Source organism: Neovison vison, chromosome 11 (genome assembly GCF_020171115.1).
Source record: "Neovison vison isolate M4711 chromosome 11, ASM_NN_V1, whole genome shotgun sequence".
Classification (NCBI taxonomy): Eukaryota; Metazoa; Chordata; class Mammalia; order Carnivora; family Mustelidae; genus Neogale; species Neogale vison.
The window spans coordinates 412,376-438,794 of record NC_058101.1 but is presented as its reverse complement, the minus strand read 5'-3'; the positions used below and the strand labels follow the sequence as shown (position 1 = coordinate 438,794).

Below are 26,419 nucleotides of genomic sequence, written 5' to 3'. Positions count from 1 at the left end.
CACACCTGTCAGGTGTGCAGCTAGGAAGCAGGCATAGTGTGCTGTTACTTGGTCGGCAGTAGTAATACTTACAGATAATACGATAAAGAGCAAAAAGATTAGCCAAATGTGTTATAAGTGTCTTATAATTGTCATTATAGTCTTTTTTTCTGTCTCAAAGTTCTTAGATGAAAGAGAACTGAGTTGCCATGGACCAAACTCTCCTGCGAAGAAACCAAACTATGAGACTGACCCTTAAAATTAATGACACAAAGACACCGAGAGCAAAGAAGCATAAAGAATCTTGTTAGTAAAATCTTTTATTTTGATTTACGAGCCAAATGTAACACAAAATTCATAAGCCAGAAAGTTTAATAATAGGAAAGCAAAGAGAAACTGAGCTGGACCAGTTTGGAAAACTAACGGAAAACATTCATTTAAAATAAATCAAAACTCCATTTTTGAGGGGGGTAATCACAAAGATCTTTCATATCTCAGTTGCAAAAGGCAGAGGAAGACTCAAGCTGAAGAGCTATCTGCTGATATCAACGGCTTCAGTGAGAGCTTTTCACCTACAAGGGACACACAAAGAATATGTTTGAATTTTCTTAATCTACGCTTTTATTTTCAATAAACTTTAAATTTTAGAATCATTGTAGGTTTACAGAAAAATTGCAAAGATAGTACAGAGAGTTCCCATATACCCTGCACCAATTTCCCTACCGGTTACCATCTTACTAAGGTAGGTCTGTTACAACTAATGAGCCAAGGTTGAGACATAATATTATTTAGCAAAGCATATACTTCTTTCTATTTCTCAGTTGTTTACCTAATGTCTCCGTTCTGTTCCAGGATCTTCCCCAAGATAGCCCATCGCATTTAGTCATCATGTCTCCTAGTTTCCTCTCCACTGCGACTGTTTCTCAGACTTCCTGTTTGTGATGACCTTGACGATTTTGGCGAGTACCAGCTGGGTGTTTGCAGAATGCCTATCACCAATGAGGCTCCCTTTGCTCACCTGGCTGAACTTGTCAGGGTTCTCCACTATAAGGTCACTCTTTTTCCCCCCTTTTCATACTGTACTCTCGGAAAGGACGTCACTGTACAAACCCACTGGAAAGGGGTGGGCAGTTACACACCATCCCCTTGAGGGAGGAATACACATGTACATTGTTTGCAATTCTGTGCTTCTGGAAGATCTGTCTCTTCTCCCCCATCTATTTATTTGTTTGTTTGCTTAATCATATATCTATATAGACACATATATATCTAAGTATGGACTCGCAGATATTTTACTTTGGTTATAATCTTTTCTAAAAATTTCATTTACAATCTAATACTACTTTACTGTGTTGCTGCAAGTGCTCCGACATTCACGATTTGGAGATTCTTCTGTTGGTTCCTTTGTCCCTTTCAACCCATTTATTTTTTTAAAATTTATTTGTTTGAGGGTGGGGAGGGGCCAAAGGAAAGAGACAAGCTGACGCCCCACTGAGAGAGGGGAAGTCCCACACCGGGGCTCGATCCCAGGACCCTGAGATCACAACCTGAGCCGAAGTCAGATGCTTAACGGACAGCCACCCAGGTGCCCCTCAACCTATTTTCAAGAGAAATCATGTTATTCTTTGATCTTTGTCTCTTGCTTTTCCTACTTCAAGTATTTGCATATCTAAAGTTTCAGTGTTGATGAATAATGTGGAGTTCAAGGTGATGCTCCAGAGTCAGGAACACCAAGGCATTTTACTTCAAACCAATTCAAATAATAAACCCTAACCAATTCAAAGATCCAGTAAGATAATCTCTCTGGGGTTAAAAAAAAAATAATAAGTTCGGTTGTCAGGATTCATTATGTATGTGTGGGTTTATATTTTGCCCAACCCGGCTCGTGTATTTATTTAAATAAACAGGGTTGAAGCGGTCTAACTCTTGATCTTTGCTGCTGACCTCGTCCTGTCCAGTCTGGGCTGCCCACCATCGGTAACTCTTCTAAAGGGTTAGCTCCACTGACGCTCTTCCTTACATAAAGCCTACAGTAACCCCAATTGCTTACCAAATCAAAGGCCAAATCATTAGCCTAATTTCATTCTACTGCGTGCCGTGGCCCCAACTCACTTTAAAAATCTTCCTTTTCTAGTAATTTTCCCACTTACATGTTCTTGCCAAGTTGGATGGACCTAAACTCGTAAAGATGTTTTCCCTCTTTCTGCTTCTATAGCTTCACTAATGTTGTTGCTGATTAGAAGCAACATCTGTTTCTGTCAAGTCACAGCTCATGTGTGAGATCTAGTGTCTGCTCCATCGGATCCGTTTCCCTGCCTGCCTGCCCTGCTGTGTGCCCGGGAGGCTGACTTTAGGCCACGCAGCACTTTCCTGCCTGCGGCCGGCTGTGCGTTGCAGCAGTGGACAGCCTAGAAGAACGCGGGGGGAGAGCAGGGCACTTTGCCTCTGGCCTGCTTCCCGCGAGGTTGCTGCAGGTCGCTCCTGCCCTCTAGTGTGAGAGGTTACGCGTCCTCTGAGGGCAGCCTTCTCAGAGCTCAGTCCTTTGGGATTCTGGTGACTGCTCCCTCTTGCGCTCCCTGAGGCCCAGGGGTGGGGACGCCGGACTGCTGCCAGCTCACGCGGCTCCAGGGCCACCCTTGGCCTTGCCCTAGACCTCCCAGCCATGCCCGCGTTTCAAGTGTCTTCACCGAATCCGCGTGGTGAGGATCTGAGCGCCATCCATTTCCTCTTGTGACCTGGATACTCACTTCCTCTTTAGAGCAAAACCCCACTGCTTTCAAGAGCCTTTCATTTCCACATCTCACAGAATATAATCTGTTCTTCCTCCGCACATAAAATAGCACTTGGCCTAAGGCATTAGTCAAGCCCGTCGTTTTGTCTAGAGGCTGTCCGACCTTCTCCTTCAGAGTATACAGTCTCCAACGACAAGAGGGCCAGCGTCTTTATTTCTGTCCCCACAGCACTTAGCACTGTCCTACATAGGACTAGGTACTTGATACATCATTTGCTAAATAAATGACATTTTTAAATATATCTTCCATATTTGTTAACCTATACAGGGCTCTCGTTCACTGGAAAAACGAAGCGGCGTATTACCAAGAATGGGAAAATGGATGCTTTCTTCCCGTACTCAGGGTAAATGCTACAGCAGACTGAGAAAAATCACGTTTATTTCTACTTACTAGCTCGTTCTGAGACTACTAGAAAAATCAGCTGGAAATGATTTGACTAATTTTCAGAAGTTCAGATTCTATGTAACATTTCCAAACACTCTGCATTCTGTATGGCCACTTGCAGATCTCGTGTTTTCCAATAGGATTTTCCTGTTTCGTGTCTCGCCCCTTATTCTTGACAGACGCCTTATGCCGCAGTCAGTTCAAAGATTACGTCATACGCAGTCTTCATCTGCTATACGACTTTGTAGTGATTTGCCAGTTTCTTTTGTCAGTTTGATTGTCTTGGTAGGGGGCGTGTTTTCTGCATCTTTTGTATCTCGCTACACTCTGGCATTTTACAAGTGGTAAGTGCCTCATTAACGGAAAAAAGGAATTCTGAGAAAAGTCACCATCCCTTTATTTACTAAAATGTTTTTCAAAACATAAAGCTATTGTTGCAAGCTGAATGTCTATGCCCCCTGCAAAACTCACCTGTTGAAACCCTACTCCCCACTGTGAGGGCATAAGGAGGTAGGGCCTTTGGGAGATAATTAGTTCTGAAATAAGGTCAGGAAGTTGAGACCCCACAATGGGATTACTGTCTTCATGATGAGAGAGATCAGCGCTTACTCTCTCTCCCACATTTGAGGACACAGTGAAAAGGCAGCCGCCTGTAATCTAGAAAGACAGCCCTCAGAGGAACTGATGGCCACACCTTGATCGTGGCCTTTCCAGCCTTCAGAACTGCGAGAAATAAATTCTTACTGTGTAAGCCACAGTTACGGTGGCCTCAGCAAGGTAGTGCAGCTGTCTTCCTCATAAGAAGAAACCAATAAATCCTCACAATAAATCGATCTTTATATTAAGATAACCTTTGAGAGGCTTAAGGAATTATTATTATTGAATTATTACTTAAAACAACGGATAATTTACAAAGCCCTTATTATATTTTAAGCAAAACGCAGATTCTGGGACCTACCATTCGTTTCTAGAAAGTGCGCATGGCTCGCCTTCTGTTGATGTCTCTCTTGATTTGGCAGAGAGAACACTGAGGACAGAAGAGTGTCACCAGATAGTCGTCACAAATGGACCCCTGTTTGGAAATATGAAGAGAAACAGAAATTTAAAACCCACCTCCTTGGAAGTTAGGACTTGTGGATTTTTAAGGCACTTTGAAGAGAAGCAGAAAGAACTGATCCTTTGAATTCACAGTTTGGATGGACACATTTAAGAAAATGTTAACGGAATTTCCCATATAACTCCTCCTTTAATGCCATCAAAAGTTTTCCTGTATTTTGCAATATTAAATATAGGAGATGTCAGTCACTGTGAGGGAAAAACAGAGTTTCAGAAAGTGAAACCTCAAAATTTCCCCACACCTCCTCCCTGTCTCAGGAAGCTGCTAGAGGATGTCTCCACCCCAACAAGGGACAAATCCAAGAAGGACGGAGCTGTGGGCTGTAAGGAACAGGAGCCTAACCCGTGGGAGAGGCTAACGGTGCAGGTAGAGGAGATCCCCGGGCCAGGAGTTCAGCGTCACAAACGCAGAGTGACTAGGCCCGGGCGGTTGTAGGTCAGGCCCCTGTTGCCCTGAGGGGACAGAAAATGGTAGAACGTCTGATGTGTTGAATAGGTTGGAAAGAGACCGAGAAAACTGAGGCAGTTAGGGGGTTAAAGTAAGTGGAAAACAACTCGTAAGTACTGGGAAATTACTAATGAAAACACCAAGAATTATTAAGACCAGGAAAAACAAAGTTTAGTGGAAAAAGCAATCATAGTTCACTACATGACTCAGCCCTGGAGCGCAAACTCCGTCTCATAATGTAAGAACCAAACACGGATTTAGTCCGAATTACACGTCCCGGTACGCGAGGGAGTGGGCTGGGGAAAGGGTGCGTGTTTGTGGCGGGGAAGGAGAAGAGGAGAAGAAAACAGAACTAAATTCTCATCTTTGATACCGGGAGGTCTATAGACAACACTGCAAACAGAAAACTCAAAAAGTGGCCAAACAAAGCCTTTGATCGGGAGGAAAATCTCCACAGAGATCTGGGAAGGCGGTGGCGGGAGAGAGAAGTTTGTGGACCACTTTTCTTGACAATACTTAGATAACTAAAGTATCATAGCATGTGCTTACAGAGCTCTGGCAGATCAAGGAAAGCGCGACTGGAAAACGGGGACGGGGTTATTCGGTGGCCAGAAATTCTGAGCAGTGTTTTCGAAACCGGGAGCACATGGGCTTACTCGGCCGGGACAAGTCAAACAGAGCTGGGGAAGCTGAAACCTGACAGAGTCATGGACAGGGCACGGCCCCCCAACTCAGCCCGGAACCCGGATCTCGGAAGGAGGAGGAACAGCCCGGGGACCGGAGGGTGGGAGGTTCACTGGAGCCGGACCCCTCTGACCCCTCTGCCGGGCCGGCCCTGCGCTCACTGCGGCTGTGGCTTTGCCCCAGGGTGCAGCAGGCGGGTGAACTTAACAGAGGCCCCTAGGAGAGGAGAGGGGTGCTGGCCGTGGGGGCAGTTCTTCACCCAACCTCCAGGAGATCAGCCTCCCTAGGACTTAACACAGACTCACTGGAAGGAAGAACAAAGGGTATTTCGGCACAGCAGAGAAATCTGAATTGCTGTCACTCGTGAGACAACTGGACTGTCTCATGTTCAGTATTCACTGATTTATTTTATTTATTTTACTTTACTTTATTTTATTATTTATATGACATGGAGAGATGGAGAAAGAGAGCTCAAGCAGGGGAAGGGCCAGAGGGAGAGGGGGAAGCAGGCTCTCCGCTGAGCCCCCAGCTCGGTCCCAGGACCCCGGGACCATGAGCTGAGTGGAAGGCGGCTGCTGAACCGACAGCCACACAGACGTGCCCCCCCACTCCCGCTTTTTTTTCTTTTTCTTTTTGCTTCTTTTCTTCCTTTTGCCGCATAGGTCTTTCCTGATTGCTTTTAGCTCCTAGAGATGACCCACAACACATTTTTACCAATTAGTGATAACCCTTCATTCTTTTATCCACAACTTAAAACTCAATTCATCTTGAGATTCGTGCAGGTTTTTGTATCAATAACACATCCCTTCTATTACTGAACACTCCTCCATTATAGGACTGGATCGCTGTTCCTTCACCTGCTGGGGGGCGTTTGGATTGTTTTCAGTTGGGGGCTGTTACACGCAAAACCACTCTGAACATCTGAGGCAAGTCTTGGTATGGATATATATTTTGGGGGGTAAATATTTAGGAGTAGGGGCGCCTGGGTGGCTCAGTGGGTTAAAGCCTCTGCCTTCAGCTCAGGTCATGATCCTAGGGTCCTGGGATCGAGCCCTGCGTCGGGCTCTCTGCTCCGCAGGGAGCCTGCTTCCTCCTTTCTCTCTCTGCCTGCCTCTCTGCCTACTTGTGATCTCTCTGTCAAATAAATAAATGAAATCTTTGGGAAAAAAAGAGAAAAAATATATATCTAGGAGTAGAATGGCTCAGTGTGTTTAACTTTCAAGAAACTGCATTTTACACTCCTACCAGCATTGCATTAGATTTCAGTTCCTCCGTATCTGGCTGTATATGGTGTGGTTCAGTCTGATTAATTTTAGCCATTCCCATAGTTGAATAGTGGTATCTTCTTGTGGTTTCCATTTGCATTTCTCTAATGATGTTGAACATCTTTTTTTTTAAGATTTTATTTATTTATTAGACAGGGAGAGATCACAAATAGGCAGAGCAGCAGGCAGAGAGAGGGGGAAGCAGGCTCCCTGCTGAGCAGAGAGCCCGATGAGGGGCTCCATCCCAGGACCCTGAGATCATGACCTGAGCCGAAGGCAGAGGCTTAACCACTGAGCCGCCCAGGTGGCCCAATGTTGAATATCTTTTTATATACTTATTTGTCATCCAAATATTTTCTTTTTTCCCTAATTTAATTTATTGTGTTAAGAACACTTAAGAATGTGGGTGCATCTCAGAATAAGTACGCTGACTAAAAGAAGCTGGGCAGAGGAGTAGAGACTGACACTTGTATTCCATAAAACTGCAGACAATGCAAACTGTAAGGACAGAAAACATTGACTGGGATGTGGGGAGTGGGAAGAGCGAAGAATTCTTCAGAGAAGCAAATGATATTTGGTGGTTGTTTTAATCTCTGATCTGACCCAATATGGGGCACACATCTAATGTTACTAGATTATAAGTTGATACAATTCTTTTAGAGGGGTATTTGATGGTATCTTTCAAATTTTGAACGTGCCTACCCTGGGATCTATCAATGTAATCTCGGGCACCGGACTACAGAAGTACCAGTGCACGTACAGAATTCCATGTCCTAACTACTATTTAATCTGCGGCTCTACTTGACCGTCCATCAGGAAGGAAGCGACTGAGTACATTATGGATGCAGGGGAGTACTGTGAACATGTTAACAAGGGTCTGCATACTGCATATTGCCGGCATAACACGCTGATTGTGTGTAAAGGGGTCAGATTTTCACTTTTTACTTTCCACAATTCTGTGTTTGAATCTGTCATAAAATTAGGTCTATAGCATGTATTATTTTTGTAATCAAAGCACTAAGAAACATTTTTAAATGAAAAAAATAAAATAATTTCAATGGAATTAAACATTTTCCTAATATATTTTGCCACGTCATTTGTTCCCTGTGATGCTTAATTTTTTGTATCAACTTGGCTAGACCATGGTACCCATATATTCTAGATGTTTCTATGAAGACTTTTTAGACGAGAGTAACATTGAAATCAGTGGATCCTAAGTGACGTGGATTATAACCTGTGATGTGGGCAGGCTTGATCCAAGCCACTGAAGGTCGTAGCACAGGAAGATCGACCTCCACAGAGCAGGAGAGAAATCCTGCCGGCCGGCTGTCTCAGGGCCGGGATGCAGCTCCTCCCAGCCTGCCCGGCTGCTGTGGTGTTTGGACTTGCCAGCCCTCACGGTCACAGGAACCTCTTCCTTACAGTCGCTCTCGTTATATGGGTCTGTGTGCACCCAGGTCTGCATCATCTGTATCTCTTTTTGACTGTGTTTCCCTGGCGAGTCCTACTACATAAAGGGCAGCTTGTGGCATCATGGAATGCACCTTCATGCAAAGGCAGGGTTGAAAATAGAAGTTGTCGATTTGCATGTCTTTTGGCGAGGTACTCCACCTCTGAAAACTTCAAAGTCCTCATCTGTAAAATGTGGACCCCCTCACTTTACAGGGACGGCTGGCGTAAGGTTTCAGTGAGGTGTCCTCTATCATGAACTTGGGGCATGAATAGTCCCCATCCATGGTCTGATACACATGCAGATAGGAGAGTTGCTTATGCTCTAAGGTCTTTAACGGAAACCTAGAAGGTCACCTAACCAAGGAGACCTCTTGCTACGGCAACTGGATAGAAGGTTGCACTTGCTAGGAAATGCCCACCAAGCAAATTCGGACGAGGGACCCCATCAAATGGCTTGCAGGTTTACAAGGACGGTTTTCAATGTGGGAGCGCGTTGGAACGTCCCGGTGTTGGAAGACTCACCGGGATGCCGTATCGGGTCCGGTAGAGGGTCCTCATTGCGACGGACGTCCCGCACAGACAGCATTCGTTCATGTCCGCTGCAACTTGACACGCGAGGCACGTGAAGCAAAATGTGCCACACAGACCTGGACACGGGAAGCCAGAGGCACGCGTTAGTCCGCTCCGCTCCAGCCATCGTGGAAGCTAGTTTGCTGTCATGAACCACAGTCCCAGGCATGGGGTCTTGGCCGCACATCCTGCTGCCAAGGCTATCCACCATGCTTTTGCCCGGTGTTGCATCGGCTTTTCCCTTCTCCCCACCCAGCCATTTCCGTCCTCCACACCCCGTGGCAGGTGCGCGTCCTGCCTTCACTCATCTGTTGAACGACTCACAGAAACCTGGCCATGTTCCAGAGATTGTCCTCGAAACCGACTGCCTCTTTCTGGAGTCTAGGAGAGCAGTCAGATACGAACATGAAGAATTCCCCAGCGGAAACCTACTCAAGGTGTCAAGGGGTCGACCACGGAAGTGAGGCCTCGAAGGGCTCTGAGAGGATGTGCCGCTCGAGGGGAGCCCTGACAGCCGAGTGGGACTCGGCAGGTAGACAAACGGGAGAGGAGCGTCTCTGACATCACTTGGCACGTCTTGGCAATAGCTGGTGTCCATTCAGTATGGCTGCTGGGACGGGGACAGAGCTGGAAGTCGAGGCAGGTTGGGGACTGGACGATGGCGTGAGTGTGTGCGGTTGGTCATGAAGGTCATAAGGAACCACCGAAATATTTTAAGAAGGGAGAATGATTTGGTCAGGGCTGTAATTAAGGTCTTGCCATGGGGGTCTGGGTGGCTCAGTCGGTTGAACGTCTGCCTTTGGCTCAGGTCACGATCCAGTGTCCTGGGACCAAGCCCCGTATCTGGCTCCCTGCTCAGTGGGGAGTCTGCTTCTCCCTCTGACCTTCTCCCTCTGATGTTCTTTCTCTCTGTCTCTCAAAAAAAAAAAAAAAAAAAAGTCCAGCCATGAAGCAATTAAGCTTTTATAAGACCTTGAATTCACTTATTTGAGTGATGATACAAGGGGCAGGGGGACAAAGCTGTTCATCTTTACAGGGTTTTAGTAATGTAGTCACTTAGTATTACTATGAATGGCAAATGTTGAACTAATGTCTTCAGAAGTGTAAGTCATCACCCCAGGCCATCCAGTAAGAAATGAGAGCCAATGAGCAAACCCATTGTTCCGTTTTCTAGGTAGTTTTTTTCTCTCTATGCTTTCTAATGTACAGTTGACCTTTGGACAATGTGAGGGTTTAGGAGTGCTGGCCCTCTGCGCAGTCAAAAAATCTGCGTGTAACTTTTGACTCCCCCGAACCGAAGTACGAATAGCTTACCATTGACGGAAGCCTTACCAATGCCCTCAGCACTTGACTAATGCACATTCTGTATGCTGTACGCGTCACATACTGTACTCTTACAATAAAGGAAGCCAGAGAAAAGAAAATGCTAAGAAAATCACAAGGAAGAGAAGATACTTTTATAGTGCTGGACTGTAAATAAAAAGTCTGCATCTACACGGAGCAGCGCAGTTCCAACCCATGTTGCTCAAGGGTCAACTTGATCCGAATTTCACTGTCACTGGTACATTAAGGTTGATGTACTTTCTTTCCTTATCTCAGGGTGCTCTGTAGGCTTGAGGCAGGCAAACCAACCTCAGAGCAAATTTTGTCGCGGGTGCCTGTTTGTTCCTCGGTTGGGTCAAGAGCTGAGCTCTTTGGTCCCCTCTGACACCCCCATCCCCGAGCGTGGCTCCCCAGCTGCACTTGGAGAGGTTCACGAAAAGGAAACAAAGAAGAGGCAGAGATTCTTTTCCGGATGAGAAGCTGACAGCCTTTAGAATTCTTTATTCTCAGGTGTATAAAAACCTAAATGTATCAGTTTAAAGAGTTCCTGACCGAGCTTACGTCACAGCCATGGACGACTGCTTTCTGTAACTCGGAAGGAGTGAGTCTACAGATGCAACAAGAACAGTCGTTTTTCTTTTTCTTTCTTTCTTCTTCTTCTTTTTCTAAAATCAAGTTAAAATAGAAATACCTCTTTTCTTTTCACGTACGGTCTATTTACGATCATTACACCAGACCCACCACTGTGAGAATCATCAGCTTCCTTACACCATCTTAACCAGAACTTGTTTTAGAAGTAGGACTATTGACTGATGTGCTGGAGAAAAATTACCTATAACCAGCCCAAGACTTTCTCCATCGCTTCCCATTCACTGGCCGATGTGCTGGGTGTCCGGTAGGAGGCCGGGAACCCTCACTACACCATACGGGAGGAAAGAGGGATGGCTCTGGCCTTGCCCACCCCCACCCCCAGCGATGACGGGCACATCTCCCAGCACTTACAGACTCCACAGTCGCTGAAGCAGTCGCACATGCCCGTCTGCCAGTTCGAGGTTTGGGGCATGGGACTACATCCAGGCTGAGTCACAATGACCACCGGGGCCTGGGCTTGCATTTCCAAGGCAGGGTCTTCAGTGGCAGTGGTCTGAAAAGGAAAAAGCTGGTGTAAGTAGACTCAAGGTTGCTCATGGAAACCTGTTTTGAGGCATTCTGCTTCCCAGGCAAGTGAGATGATTTGGTTAAGTTGTGTGCGGAATTTTTTTTTAAAAAAGAGATTTTACTCATTCATGTGAGACACAGAGAGAGAGAGCACAGTGGAGGGGAGAGAAAGAGGGAGAAGCAGGCTCCCCGCTGAGCAGAGACCCACGCCGGCTCGATCCCAGAACCCTGAGATCGTGGCCTGAGCCGAAGGCAGACGCCCAACCCTCTGAGCCTCCCAGGCGCCCCTGGATCCTGATCTTTGAAGAATATAATTTCTCTCTCTACTCCCCTGAGGACAGAGGTCCCTGGGGGAAGGAATTCACTGAACTGTTCAAAGGACTGATTGCTTCTTTCAGAGTAAGGGAGAAAAACCGGATTATTGGTACTGTTTTTAGACAGGCTTCTAGTATCCACACAAGACAGGGGAACAGATGACCACCTTGCAGCGCCCGCAGTGGTGAACCGCAGAAAGCAGGCTTGGCTCATATGGCGCCATCTGAAACTTTGGTGCAAACATACCTTTCCCCTCCTGCTCCTTTTATAAGTTTCTTTTTGTTTTGGATTTATTTATGATTAGCAGTTGTAATAATAATAATAATAAACCACCCTCCCCCGTTTTCTGCTTACCCACGGATAGTCTGCTTCACTTCCGCTCAGCAAATGTGTGGTGGTTTCCCCCACACCAAGCGGTTCTGCAATCGCGCTGCCGTGTCCTACCGTCCGGCTCCGCGCCCACCCGCGCCGACAGGATGGAGCTTCAGACCCGCAGGCGCAGGGCTCAGCCCCACGAGGCGGCTCCTACTTCTCCGCTTCGGGTGCCGGTGACCAGCCCAGACTGTCACCTGTGCTTCTGACTCACCAGCTACTGCCTGAAGGTCCCCGTGACCCCTCCTTGGGTTCCATCAGTTAGAGGGGCTCACACAGAAAACAGTTGAACAGTTTACTTACTGGATTACTGCTGTGAAACCAAGGAAACTAAAGGATTCAAATGAGCAGATGAAGAGATGCCCAAGTTCAGAACACGTGGAGTCTGGGGTTGCCCCCCTGCTTGGCTTCCTAACCCCAAAGCTCCCTGAACCTCATCCTTCTGGGGCTTTATTGCATTAAGCATCGTTGATTAAACCATTGGCCACTGGTAACTGAATTCAATGTTTAGCCGCGCTCGCCTCCCTGGAAGTCTGGGAGGTGGGGCAGAACGTTCCAGCCCTCTGGTCACAAGGCTGGTTCCTGGCAACCTGCCCCATCCTCAAGGGTTTTCTGAAAATCACTTCTCTAGATAAACTCCCCGTACTTGAGAGGGACTTGGTATGAATAAGAGAGCACCTTTACCGCTCTTGATCAGATTCTGAAGATTTTAGAAGCTCCGTGCCATGAACAGAGATAAAAACCATGTATGTATTTCTTATTATAAAGCACAATACCACAGAAGTCCTCTCCAGTTTTTTTGTATCCTAGTTCTTCGCTTCAAATTTACCTGCAGCCTGTGTCCCCCTCTCAGTGCCGGCTTGGGATCCCTTCGACACATGTTGGGAGAAGTCCTGACAGTATGTCTCAGCAAAGTGTATTATGAAGTCCATTTTGTGAAGTTAATCCTAATTTCTACCAGCAGAGGCAGTGGGGGAGTCATAGATCATGGATTAGATTTGAAGTGAGAGTATCTTTGCTCAAATCCTGGTTTCTTAAACTCTGTGATCTTGGACTAGTCATTTACCTGTCTAGTCGTTTAAGTTTCCATTTATTAGTGTATGACAGGAAAGCGGTTTCCGACCTAACCACCTCACATACTTTTTGAGAGTTCTTTTTTTTTTTTTTTAAATGATTTTATTTGACAGAGCAGGGATGGGGAGGGGAGAAAACACAAGAAGGCAGAGTGGCAGGCAAAGGGAGAAGGAGAAGCAGGCTCTCCACTGAGCAGGGTGCCTGACTCCTGCTTGATCCCAGGACCCTGGGATCATGACCTGAGCTGAAAGCAGATGCTTAACCAACTGAGCCACCCAAGTGCCCCTGTTGATAGTATTCAATGAGATCAAGTCTGGAGATGAGTTTAGCAATAAGGTATCAGGTAAAATAGGGGAGAGTGGCTATCATGCACAAAGCATAGCAAGGAACTTTGATGACTTCCATATACAATTGTTGGTAATGATATCACCCAATATTCACCGAGATTCTACTCTCCTGCAGACACTGCTGGACTCACATTGTCCACCTAATCTTACAACAGCCTGGCAAAGTGGGAATTATTATCTTTATCGAGTTGATAAGGAAATGGACACTCAGGGAGTTTAAGGAAGCTGTGAAACTCAGATCCGTCTCAGCTCATTCCACAGACCCTTTTTCTTCCTTTGCCTCTTGGCTCTGGACTCCCACTCCGTCACCGCGCTGAGGACACTGTCGCATCACCATCGGCTTATTGTGACCTCCTTGAGACCTGGCACCCCCTTTCAAATTTCGTCCTTTAGCACCAAGCACAATGTTACCCTCATAAAGGCACATGCCTCATTGATTTAAGCACTTACAGGAGGCTCGATTCCCTTACAGTGTGCTGGGCACTGGGATGTCATACATTTCCACTTCAGTCTCCAGGACATTTTGAAAAGCACACACATACATGCACACGTTAAAACTGAAAATACAGTGCTTCAGGATACTCAAGCATTGTCATAATATTTGCCTTTTTTATATTATTTTCTGCATACAGAGAGCAGGTCCAAAAACAAAGTATCTCCGTTGTTCCATATTATTTTACACTTTTCTTTTTCTTGAATTAGCTGGTTTCTTTATAGCTCTCATGACTTTTTAACACTTAGCTAGTTTTCTGGTTCCTTTGAACAAGAAGAGAGTGCAGAGTATGACACCAGGAATAGTTTTAAAAACAGGATTATAGCTTGGATATTTCTCCATGCAGCTGGAAAGATATCATGCAAGAATGGTTGAAACACACCTAAATCTGCCAGGTTTCGTCACAGCTAATAATAAATTATCCAGGTCCACTCTCACAGATGCGAATCTTAGCAAACGGTATCATGAAATGAATGTTCAGTTATTCTGGATGAGGATAAACTAGTTTAATTTTTTTTTTTTTTAGAAAGCAGGAAAAGCTTAAAAAGGGTCTCTTAACTATTTGTTTCTGTTGAACATCATCACTATCAGCAAGTAGCTCTAGGTATTTGCTTTCCCATCAGTGAGTATAGTACACAAACACCACACATTTAAAGTTTTAATAAAATGATTATAAGTATCTCAAAGCACAAGATTTGACATTAAGTATTTATTTTTTTATTATATATTATTATATACAATAATATATATTATTATATATACATATTATATATTTTATATATACATGCCCCTCTGTCTGCTCATGTACTCTTTATATATATAAAGAGTACATATATATACATATACATATATACATATAATATATATAAATATAAATAAGTAATAATTAAATATATAAATAAATATATATTTATATATATAAAGAGTACATGAGCAGACAGAGGGGCAGAGGGAGAGAAAGAGAGAAAATCTTCAAGCAGACTCCTTGCTGTGCAGGGAGCCTGGAGTGGGGCTTGAACCAAGGACCCCAGGATTATGACCTGAGCAGAAACCAAGAGTTGGCCGCCCAACCAGCTGAGCCACCCAGCTTCCCTGACATTAAGTATTTGTTTATTTATTGTTATTTTTTTAAAATATTCACTTATTCATTTGACAGAAGAGATCACAAGTAGGCAGAGAGGCAGGCAGAGAGAGGGGGAAGCAGGCTCCCCGCGGAGCAGAGAGCCTGATATGGGGCTCGATCCCAGGACCCTGAGACCATGACCTGAGCCGAAGGCAGAGTCTTAACCCACTGAGCCACCCAGGCGCCCCTATTTATTGTTATTTTTAAAGATTTTTGTTATTTAATTGACAGAGAGAGACACAGCGAGAGAGGGAACACAAGCAGGGGGACTGGGAGAGGGAGAAGCAGCCTTCCCGCTGAGCAGGGAGCTGGAATCGGGACTTGATCTCAGGACCCCAGGGTCATGACCTGAGCCAAAGGCAGACACTTAACTATTGAGCCACCTAGGAGCCCCAACATTAAGTATTTAAAGAAGATTCTAAAATGGGAGACATTTAAAAGCCCTAAAGTTAAGAAAATAGTAAAAGGGCAGGAACAGATAATTCACAAAAAAAGACATAAAAATGACTCTTAAAAGATATATATCAAAAAGGTGGTCAAATTCACTCAAAGTTAAGGAAATACCAATTAAATGCCTGTCAGATTGGCACAAATTAAAAAACATGCCACGCGTTCTCTTGGCAAGGCTGCGCAGAAAGGGCAAGTGCTGCTGTGGGGACGCGGCCGGGTGGCAGGAGCTCGGACGATGGGGCCCTGGTCTCGTGCGCAGCCACCGCTGCCCCCTGTCTTCCCACTTCTTGAAATGACCCTGAGCATGTATCTCCAACCACGTGAAAATGTGCGTGCCGGAGGTCATTCGCGAACTCGGAGAGCGGCTGAATGACGACGTTCTGTCGGGGACAAGGCAGGCACTCGGGCTAAACCCCGTGTCGCCGCATGGAGAGTCGCTTCAGCCCTCCCAGAAGTGGAATCTTCAGCCAGTCCGTCAGGCATTGCCTGATCTGCTCTTGTTAGATGACCTGCCTCATAGACCCCCGCGAACCCCTGAAGAAAACTGACCCGGCATAACCATTTATTTGCTTTTTTGTCTAGTACAACGGCCCTGTGCCTGCTCCCTTCTGTCCGTAGACGTCTCTCCTTCTGTACCGCTGCCCACAGCTCCTTCCTGCCCGGTAGATGGACGCTGCCTGACTCACAGTCATTGAACAAAGCCAGTAAGATCTGAAATGTGACTCAGTTGAATTTTGTTTTCTAACAGGACATCCATACGAGAGAGCATTATGCAGCTATCAAAGAAAGAATGAGGATAACCTATTCTATAAACTGATACAGAATGATTTCCAGGATAAGCCATGCACAAAAGAATACGTGTTGTCTGATACCCTTCCTGTGAGAAGTAAGGGGATATACATACTATACAATGAGAAATACCGAAAGAATAAACCAGAGATGAATAAATGTGTCGTGTTCAGAGCAAATGGGGTGAAAAGAATGAGGTGATGGAATGGAATGGTAGGGATGGGCTGATACCCCAAGGGTACCCTTTTGTATGGCTCTTCCTCTAAATCATGCTAGTATGTCACACATTAAGTCAACACACAAAGGGACAATTAAAGTCAATCAGAATGTGGAAAGAACCGCAAAGGCAATATACACGGTGACAAAGTAACCTGATTGTATTACGATTAATACTAGAAACGCAGAAAGTCGTGTTTTGACCGTGTAATATAAGGCTAAAGACAAAAGGAACAAAGTTAGTCCCTAGTTAGGAAACTTGTTTTTCACAAGGGTATAGGTTAACAGTTCTGAAACTTCTTTGTATATATGTACATGCGAGGCTTGAACAAATAAATATATTGTGGATAATGAGACTGAGGTTTTTTACTGTCAGAGAAAGAAATTACCAAAGGAAAGGAGGGCTGGAATGAATCCTGTGCTGTTGGATTGGAATCAGAGGTGCGAACGCACGATTATTCACACTCACGCGTACATGCAAACACACAGATATAGACGTGTGTGTGTACATAAATCTATTTCCTAGCTCCGCCCATGGAGAGGACCTAGAAGCAACAAAAACCCATTATCCCTGAATATACCTTGTGCCCAAATCTTGGTTTTGAAAGGCCATTTTCCAATAAAAGGGAGTCAGAGTTCATTGGAGAGATGGCTGATTCCAGGGCTAGAGCAGGGAAAGTATGAGAGAAGCCTGGAACCTCTTGATCCAGGACCAAAAGTTCAAAAAGGGCTCCAGAATGGCTTAGAGACAGAACCTCAGAGCCCATCTGATGGCTCTCATAGTGGCCAAACCAGGACAATCTGAGCAACAAATTAATGTTAGCACTGGTTTATAACTCATAAACCAATGCAACTACCCACAATTCCATGCTGATATAAATAAAAACAAATTTTAAAATGAGGGTGAAGATATAGTGCTTTTTTATGATGGAATTCCTATTAATGAATGTAGAAGGAATGATGGAGATACAAGAGACAAGATCACCATTATCACCACAGCGATAATTATTGATCTATATTGAGATGGGGAGGGGCAGAGACAGAGAGAAAATCTCGAGCAGACCCCTCGTTGACTATGGAGCCTAACACAGGGCTTGATCTCACGACCCTGAGACCATGCCCCGAGCTGAAATTGAGAGTAGGACACTCGGCAGAGTGAGCCACCCAGGTGCCACCACAGTGATAGCGGTTGAAGGCGAGGCTCATGAAGGGACGCTCACGTCCTTGTTTATTATCATGCGCTGAAGGACACAGCATCACTTCTGCGTTACTTTACCAATAACACATACTCAGAATCCACTTGTAAGGGAGTATCAGACAAACACATATGGAGGGAGACTCTGTAATACATCTGGCCAGTAAACAGTGTCAGGATTGTGAAAGACAAAAAAAAAGGGAAATATTCAAGATGGAAGGAGACTACGGAGACATGAAGACCATGTGCGATTTGGGATCCTGAATTGAATCCTGGAACAGAAAAGGGGCTGTCCACGGTCTTCAGCCAGAGACCATGAAGAACACAATCAGGGTTGAGCAAAGTCGTGTTCACTGCGCATTCTCGCAAGGGAGAAGGTGCCTACTGGGGACTGTGGGAAGTTTCCGGAGAAGGGTATTAGAAACACTTTTTGATTTGAAGGAGGATCAAGGGAAGGAGGTGGCCCCAAAAGCGGAATACAATCCTACCTTTGGGTCTATGAATAGGGTCTACGGGGAGCACAGAGGAATGCAAGGTTAATTCTGCCAGAGGTGTAGCAGCAGCAATCACTCAGACTAGCCAGGAGAGGACACCGTTTGGTCTGTTGTGGCTTGAATAATGTCTAAAGCTCAAATATATCTCCAAATATGATTATGGAGTGCACGTGTTTCATCTTGATCCGTCATGGTCACAGACTAGCCTTATCTGGCATCGATGCTCTGTGAAATTCTTTATGCATAAGAGAAGAACATCAGGACCTAGTGTGAGGGACAGCACAGAGGGCCTGCAGGGTACTATGCTCGGTTACGTAAGTCAGGCAGAGGAAGACAGATACTGTATGTGGGGTCTAAAACCACCAAGCAATCAACAAGCCAACAAACCAACCCCACAGATACAGAGAACAGAACCTCTGTGGCTGCAGAGGTGGGGTGTGGGGTGTGGGAGAAATGGGTGATTAAAAGGTACAGACTTTCAGCTACAAAATAGCGAGTCCCGCGGATGTACTGTACTCATGGTGAGTATAGTCAATACTACTGGGTTGTATGTTTGAAAGTTGTTAAGAGAATCAAGCTTAAAAGTTCTCACCAAGGGGCACTTAGTGGCTCAGTCAGTTAAGTGTCTACTTTCAGTTCAGGTCGTGATCTCAGGGTCCTGGGATGGAGCCCCGCATCGGGCTCCCTGCTCAGCGGGGAGTCTGCTCTCCCTTTCTCTCTGCTTGCTGCTCCCCCTGTTTGTGCGCTCTCCCTCTGTCAAGTAAATAAATGAAATCTTAAAAAAAAAGTTCTATAAAAAATCTGTACCATATGTCGTGGTATGCTCACCAGGCTTATTATGGTGAACATTTCACAATACGTACGAGTCTGAAATCATGACGTTGTACATCTGAAACTAATATAATGCTAGATGTCCATTACCTCTCCAAAAAGACAAAAACAAAAAACAAACAAAGAAACCCCACAACAACCCAGCGTGAGTGCCAGGCCAGTACATAGCCATACTGCTGGCTGGACCAGGCTAGCTCCCGGGTGCCAAAGACTCCTCTTCCCTTCCCCGGGACTTCAGGGGCACAACTAGGAAAATCTGAATAAGATCTGTCGGTTAGTTAGCTAATAGTTTTCAATGTTAATTTCCTGGTTTCAATAGTTACACGGTGGTCATGTGATTTACAACAAGAATCAGGAACCCTGGGTGAAGAGTACCTAGGGACCCAGTGCACTTTTAAAAAAATAGCTTTATTGAGGGATATATATTTTACATGCCATGAAATTCACCCACTTAAAATGTATTCTTGAGGAATTTTAGCATATCCATAGTTGCACAGCCATCACCATAATCAAATTTTAGAATGTTTTTATCACACATCCCTTAAAAATACCCGTATCTCTTACCAGTCATTCCCCACACCCCCTCACTTCCGCAGCTCCCAACAGTCTCTAATCTGCCTCTACTGGTTTGGTTGTTGTGGACATTTCACGGAAATGGAATCAGATGGTGCAGTAGTCCTCCTCCGTGGCTTCAGTTACCTAGGGTCCGGGGAGGTCTGGAGGCCGAACTCTCTCCTTCTGACATAGGTCCAGTCGCCTAGTGCTGTTGCCTAGAGCTGCCAGTGGTCACCTGGAGCTCTCGGGATGCATCACTCACCTCACTTTATCTCCTCATGGAGGCATCTTATCAGCTCAGGAAGGGTGAGTAGATGTAAGAACATTTCGAGAGACCATAGTCACATATCTTTTTTTACAGTATATGGTCACAATTGTTCTGTTTTATTATTGTTGTTGCTAATCTCTTACTATGCCTAATTTATAAATTAAACTTTATGATAGTTATGTATGCATTTAAAAATCATATATATAGGGTTTGGTACCGTCTGCAGTTTCAGGGATCCACTGGCGTGTCTTAAAACACATCCCTGGGATATACAAGACTGTGTGTAGTCTTCTGTGACTGACTTCCTTCAGTTAGTGTGAGGTTTTCAAGGTTCATCTGTGTTCTAGCGTGCGCCGGTACTTCTCCACGGCTGAATAACATCCCACTGTGTGGGCAAACCATCTTGTGTTCATCCGTTCATGAGTTCATGGACATTTACATTGTTTTCCTTTTTGATTATTAACGAATGCTCCACTTACTGTTTGTCTACAGGTTTTTGTGTGGACATTTATTTTCATTTCTCTTGGATAGATACCCAGAAGTCAAAGTTGTGGGTCAAAGTGGTAACTCTACCTTTAGCATGTTGGAAGGTAGCGGTGCTCACCACTATACCACCAATGCCATGTGTAGCATTTTGAAAACTGTTTCAAACTGTTTTCCCAAATGGCTGCATTTTGCGTGAAGGTTCCAAGTACTGCGTATCCTGGTCAACATTTGTTACTGTCTGTGCTGTTTTTGCAGCATTTTTCGTAAGCCTAAAATTATTTTTAAAAATAGCCAAACAAAACATAAAAAAGAACATGGGAAGAGGGGAGCCCCGTAAGATTTAAAGTGAAAAACACAAAAACAATCTGCTATCAGTGCTGTAAAAATATATTCCTAAATTCAAGCAGTGCATAATGTAAATACGGGCATTATAAAAATTTCACCATTCTTAGGAAGTATTCTAAAGGATTTCTCTTTTTTCTATAAAATACCATAAACTACATCCAGAGCAGTTAAAACTTATTTTAAATTTATTAAGTTTGCCTTTTTTTGTTTTTTAAGGTTTTATTTATTTGTCAGAGAGCGAGAGGGAGCGAGCGCACAAGCAGGGGGAGCGGCAGGCTCCACACCGAGCACGGCTCATCAGGGACCCCAGGATCCTGACCTGAGTCAAAGGCAGCTGTTTCCCGCCAAGGCACGCCCCCCCCCCCCCCCCCGCCGCCCCGGCGCCCCCAGGTCTGCCTTTCTACAAAGATCACTAGAGTGGATTTTGGGCTTGATCTTTGCGCTCTTAGGAAACCCGCTGCAAAGGCCTTTCCCCGCGGTCAGCCAGGAGAGAACCGGCGGCGCTGCGGGGTCGGCGGGCGCGGGGGCAGCGGCGCGGTGACCACCGGGGGGTCCGTGGGGTCCGTGGGGCAGCGGCGCGGTGACCACCGGGGGGGTCCGTGGGGCCCGTGGGGGCAGCGGCGCGGTGACCACCGGGGGTCCGTGGGGTCCGTGGGGCAGCGGCGCGGTGACCACCGGGGGGTCCGTGGGGTCCGTGGGGCAGCGGCGCGGTGACCACCGGGGGGTCCGTGGGGTCCGTGGGGCAGCGGCGCGGTGACCACCGGGGGGTCCGTGGGGGCAGCGGCGCTGTGACCACCGGGGGGTCCGTGGGGTCCGTGGGGGCAGCGGCGCGGTGACCACCGGGGGGTCCGTGGGGTCCGTGGGGCAGCGGCGCGGTGACCACCGGGGGTCCGTGGGGCAGCGGCGCTGTGACCACCGGGGGGTCCGTGGGGTCCGTGGGGCAGCGGCGCTGTGACCACCGGGGGTCCGTGGGGTCCGTGGGGCAGCGGCGCGGTGACCACCGGGGGGTCCGTGGGGTCCGTGGGGCAGCGGCGCGGTGACCACCGGGGGTCCGTGGGGTCCGTGGGGCAGCGGCGCGGTGACCACCGGGGGTCCGCGGCGCTGCGGGGTCCGGGAGAGCCGCCCCGCGCGGACCCGGTCGGGAGGAGCGGCGTGTGTTGGGCGGCGGAATGCGGGGACCTTCGTCGGGCTGTGCTCGGGCTCCGGTCCGGCGGGGAGGTCAAGGGGCCGAGAGAGGGCAGGTCGGGGTCCGGCCGAGCCAAGCTACCCCTCCTCCGCGGCAGCGGCCTCCGACCCTCCTCGCAGCGCCGCGGCCCGGCGGCTCCCGGTTCCCGCCCGGAGGAGGCGGCCTTCCCGGGCGCACGGGCCGCGCGCTCCAGCCCTGCCCCTGGCCGGCGGGGACGGTCCTGCCGGGGCCGGTGACGCCTGCGTCCCCCCCGGGCCGTCCGCTCTCGCGCTCGCTCAGCCTCACTCTCGGTCTCTCTCAAACAAGTGAGTCAGTAACGTCCGTAGAACAGTCGTGACTGCGGGTGACCCCAGCGCCGCGGCCCCCGCACCCCCGCGCCCCCGCACCCCGGCCCCGAGCCAGCGCCGGGCACGCGGCGTCCGGTGAATCCCGCGGACGGACTCGGGGCCTCCAGCCCCTCCGGGAGCAGAAACGTGTTCCCGCAACCGGCGTAGCTTCTTCCTTCTTTCCTTTTCTTTTTCTTCTTTTTTTCTTTTCCATTGTTTAAAAGAAATACAGGTTTTTTACAACTTCATTTCGGAGACAGCGAGAGCACGCGCGGGGGAGGGGAAGGGGACGGCCGGGGGGGGAGGAGGGGAGGGGGACCGCGGGGGGGAGGGGAAGGGGACGGCGGGGGGAGGGGATGGGAACGGCGGGGGGAGGGGATGGGAACGGCGGGGGGAGGGGATGGGAACGGCGGGGGGGAGGGAGGAGAACGGCGGGGAGAGGGGAGGGTGACGGCGCGGGGGGGGAGGGGAGGAGGATGGCGCGGGGGAGGGGAGCGGGGACCGCGGGGGCGGAGGGGAGGGGACGGCGGGGGGAAGGGGGACGGCGGGGGGAAGGGGGACGGCGCGGGGGGGAGGGGAGAGGAACGGCGGGGGGGGGAGGGGGCGGCGCGGGGGAGGGGAGCCGGGGCGGCGCGGGGGAGGGGAGCGGGGGCGGCGCGGGGGAGGGGAGCGGGGGCGGCGCGGGGGGAGGGGAGCGGGGCGGCGCGGGGGAGGGGAGCGGGGGCGGCGCGGGGGAGGGGAGCGGGGGCGGCGCGGGGGAGGGGAGCGGGGCGGCGCGGGGGAGGGGAGCGGGGCGGCGCGGGGGAGCACAGCGGGCGCCAGCGCGGGGCCCTGCGACGCGGCCGGGGCGGAACGGAGAGCGGCCCCGGCGGCCCCCGCTGTGCTCCGGGAGGCCCGAAGAGTCAGACCAGACACGTGTCTGCGGCCGCGGGGTCGTCCTCCCTCCGCGGACTGTCGCCCTCGGGGCGCTGCAGGGTCCGGGTTTCCCACCGGCCGCTGCGAGCCCGAGAGCCCCGCAGGCCGGACGGTCCGGGGGGCCTCTGACGTCGGGTCCCCGAGTTGGGTCCGGGGCAGCGGCCCATGCTGGCCGCGCCGCATCTGCACAGAAAGTCACTTTCTCAGGTCGGCGACGTGCGTGGTCCGCGGCCGGCAGACGCGGGTTCGGGGCGCTGCTGCTCTCCCGACGCCCGATTTCCTCTTTCGAACGTGGGAACTGTGCGGGCGCAGGTGCTTCCGCACAGATAACGGCGCGCACCGCGCGGGCCCCAGAGGTTTCGGGCGCTGGAGGGAAGTTCCTCCCCGACGAAGGGGGCCTGCGGGGGCCGAGGGCTGCCCGGCCCGGCCCAGAGGAGCAGCGCTGCGCGGAACCGGTGTCCCAGACATTGCCGGACCGACGGAGGTTGTTTTGAAAAGGGTTTTGTAAACGCCCGCACGAGATTTCTTACTCCAGGAAACGCCTTCCTGACGGTTGTAAAACGGAGAGGAGAAAGCGAACACTCCGATACGCAGCTCTGTGGCTTAGATATCATCTCACAAATGCTAGACAGCTTCAAGTTGCAACAAAATCTCGAAACGTAACAAATGCACAATGTCCAAGTGACCTGCAAATCCCGTGCGGCGGCCACCAAGTCCCCAACAGTTTGAACCCCAGGTATTCAAGGCAGGTTTGCAGCGTGTTTGGGGCCGTGGAGAGCCGCTGTGATAACAGAAGACAACTTGCCTGGAATCTCTCTAAGCCCAGTAAAGACGCGAAGACTTTCTGAGACCAGATCTACAGGCCTGTCTCCCAGTGCCGGGGGTCCCCAACACTTACTTTGTGTAAAAACCACTTGGAGAGCTTGTTTCCGAGGTAGAATCCTGGGTATTATCCTCTAAAATTGTTATTTTAGAAATGGGCTGGGCTGGGGTGCAGGAATCTGTCCCGAGCACCCTCAGGGTGCTCCTATGCCAGAAGACGCTGTTGTGCAGAGAAAGGTCGCTCTTTTGTGTAGACACAGCTTGGTGAGAATCAGAAAAATCCTTCTTTTCTCCAGGCAGATAACAGCCTATGCCAGACCCTCCAGCCTGCCTGAGGAGCACAGGCTGAGCTAGCTTCCATCTTTCCTTTGCTGTCGGCTCCCTGCTCAGAACCCTGGCATCCCAGGACATCCCAGTGCCAGTGACTTTGCAGAACACACTTTGTCACCCATGGGGCTATTTCATTTCTCCTCTGTTACTAACAACTATAAATGCAATCTAATTCAGCAAACAGTTGTTGGGCAGCCAATGCATGCGGAAGTGTTGTGTTAGATATGGTAGGGACCAAGATGTCTGTAGCTCCTCCATGGCCAGTGGCTCTGCCCATCACTAAGTGACCCCATAGCTATTTTGTTTGGTGCCATCTTTGGTCCCACAGGAACAGAGAGTGATGGAAAATTCCACTCAGGGAAAAGAAAAAAAAAAAGTGGAGACCGGAGGAACTGAGATGGGAATCTTTGCGCACACGTTTTGAAGAGAGACTACCAACTCCTTTCATGGAATGGCCTCAATGCTAGGAAATCTTGCATAATTTGGCTCACATGTTAAACATCCTAATTTCGCCAATTGGTCTTAGTTACGACTAACCTCATATCTATCTCCCCTGCCTTGGAACACGAACTCTTGAGAAGAACAGCCCATCATCTTATGGATATTAACCAATAGAATTAATGTATTACTCTATTACATCAATCAATTCAGGTACTAAATTTATTACTTAGACTTTCTTCTTCTTTCTGGTGCTTACTACTAAATTTTGATTTTTTTTTCACTCTTTATTTTTTAAAGATTTTATTTGTGTGTTTGTCAGAGAGAGAGAGAGAGAGAGTGAGCGAGCACAGGCAGAGTGGTAGGCAGAGGTAGAAGCAGGCTCTCCATCGAGGAAAGAGCCCGATGTGGGACTCGATCCCAGGACGCTGGGATCATGACCTTAGCCGAAGGCAGCCGCTCAACCAACTGAGCCACCCAGGTGTCCCGATTTTTTTCACTTTTTTAAAAAAATTTATTTTTAGGTAATCTCTACACCCAATGTGAGGCTAAAACTCACAACCCGGAGATCAAGAGTCCCACGTTCCACTGACTAAGCCAGCCAGACACCCGATTCTTTTCACTTTAATTGAAACATTTTTGTTTCTTGATCTCTCATCTCTCTCTCTCTCTCTCTTTTTTAAAGATTTTATTTATTTGACAGAGATCACAAGTAGGCAGAGAGGCAGGCAGAGAGAGAGAGGAAGGGAAGCAGGCTCCCTGCTTGATCCCAGGACCCTGAGATCATGACCAGAGTGGAAGGCAGAGGCTTTAACCCACTGAGCCACCCAGGCGCCCCAATCTCTCATCTCTTAAGCTTCAAAGGTAAAAATGTAATGGTAGGTGAGAAGGGTAACATCTCTGTGCATATTTAATTTTGAAACATTCTAGTCTGTTTTCTTCCTTTCATACTGAAAATTAAAAGACTCTCATGATTCATTAGTAAACCCCCCAAATTCCATCTCCTATTTCTGACATTCTACTGGATAGATGAAATAAAATATTTTCAAAGCACAAAAAAATTAGATTAGCACAAGTAAATATGCATATGTATTAATATAAGGAATGAAATTAGTGATCAAGTTAGTAAACATAACACCTGATAAGTGTTTTCTGCGAAACAGTAGTTGGTAAGAATTCAAGGCTACAGTCCTTTGAAAAGCATGGCATCTAACACATGTTTGGCACATACTTGTTGAATTTGACTAAATTTAAAGCAGTTAGTTAAGAAAATACTAGTCTTTCAGCTGAAAGTAAAGAAATCAAATACTTTTTAAAAAGCCCAAAATTTTTCTTCCCCCCAGTGCTAAGATAAGCTTTTAAAGAATTGCTTGATTTCAAAGTACTTACAGTGAAGAACTAGGTTCCGAGCAGGAAGTGATCAGTAGCTTGGGAGAGTATTCACTGAAAGAGAAAGGTATGTGAAAACAGAAGTAAATGTGTTTCCGTTGGCAGACGTAGTACAGAGAACAGATTCAGAGGTTTTTATTGGCCTGTATAATTGTGGCAGCAAGGTGTGTTCCTGATATCTCCACCGAGGTAGAAAGAACTAGAGGGCATTATGCTAAGTGAAATAAGCCAGTCAGAGAAAGACAAATACCATAAAATTTCATAAAATTTAAACTGTGTGGAATTTAAGAAACAAAACAGGGTTGCTGGAGGGGCGGTGGGTAGAGGAAAGGGTTTGGGTGATGGGCACGAAGAGGGCACGAGATGGAGGGAGGGCTGGGTGTTGTTGCCGCTGTTGACCCACTGAATTCTACCCTGAAACTAATAGTACACTATGCGTTAACTAGACTGAATTTAAATAAAGAATTAGAAAAAAAAAAGAAAATGAAA

The 26,419-nt window shown here is 47.8% G+C and overlaps 2 protein-coding genes across 2 annotated transcripts; both read right to left on the bottom strand.

Annotated features, from left to right (window-relative positions):
- Positions 1-281: 281 nt before the first annotated feature.
- Positions 282-26,135, bottom strand: LOC122889732 (placenta-specific gene 8 protein). Its single transcript, XM_044225100.1, has 5 exons — positions 25,931-26,135; positions 11,016-11,157; positions 8,643-8,767; positions 4,114-4,227; positions 282-551 (listed from the first exon to the last, which is right to left on the bottom strand). Exons 2-4 carry the CDS (start codon positions 11,125-11,127, stop codon positions 4,123-4,125), a joined length of 342 nt encoding a protein of 113 aa, XP_044081035.1. The 5' UTR covers positions 11,128-11,157; positions 25,931-26,135; the 3' UTR covers positions 282-551; positions 4,114-4,122.
- On the bottom strand, positions 21,004-23,134 carry LOC122889702 (proline-rich protein HaeIII subfamily 1-like). Its single transcript, XM_044225058.1, has 2 exons — positions 22,847-23,134; positions 21,004-22,002 (listed from the first exon to the last, which is right to left on the bottom strand). The coding sequence occupies exons 1-2, from the start codon at positions 23,132-23,134 to the stop codon at positions 21,004-21,006; spliced, it is 1,287 nt and encodes a 428-aa protein (XP_044080993.1).
- Positions 26,136-26,419: the final 284 nt, after the last annotated feature.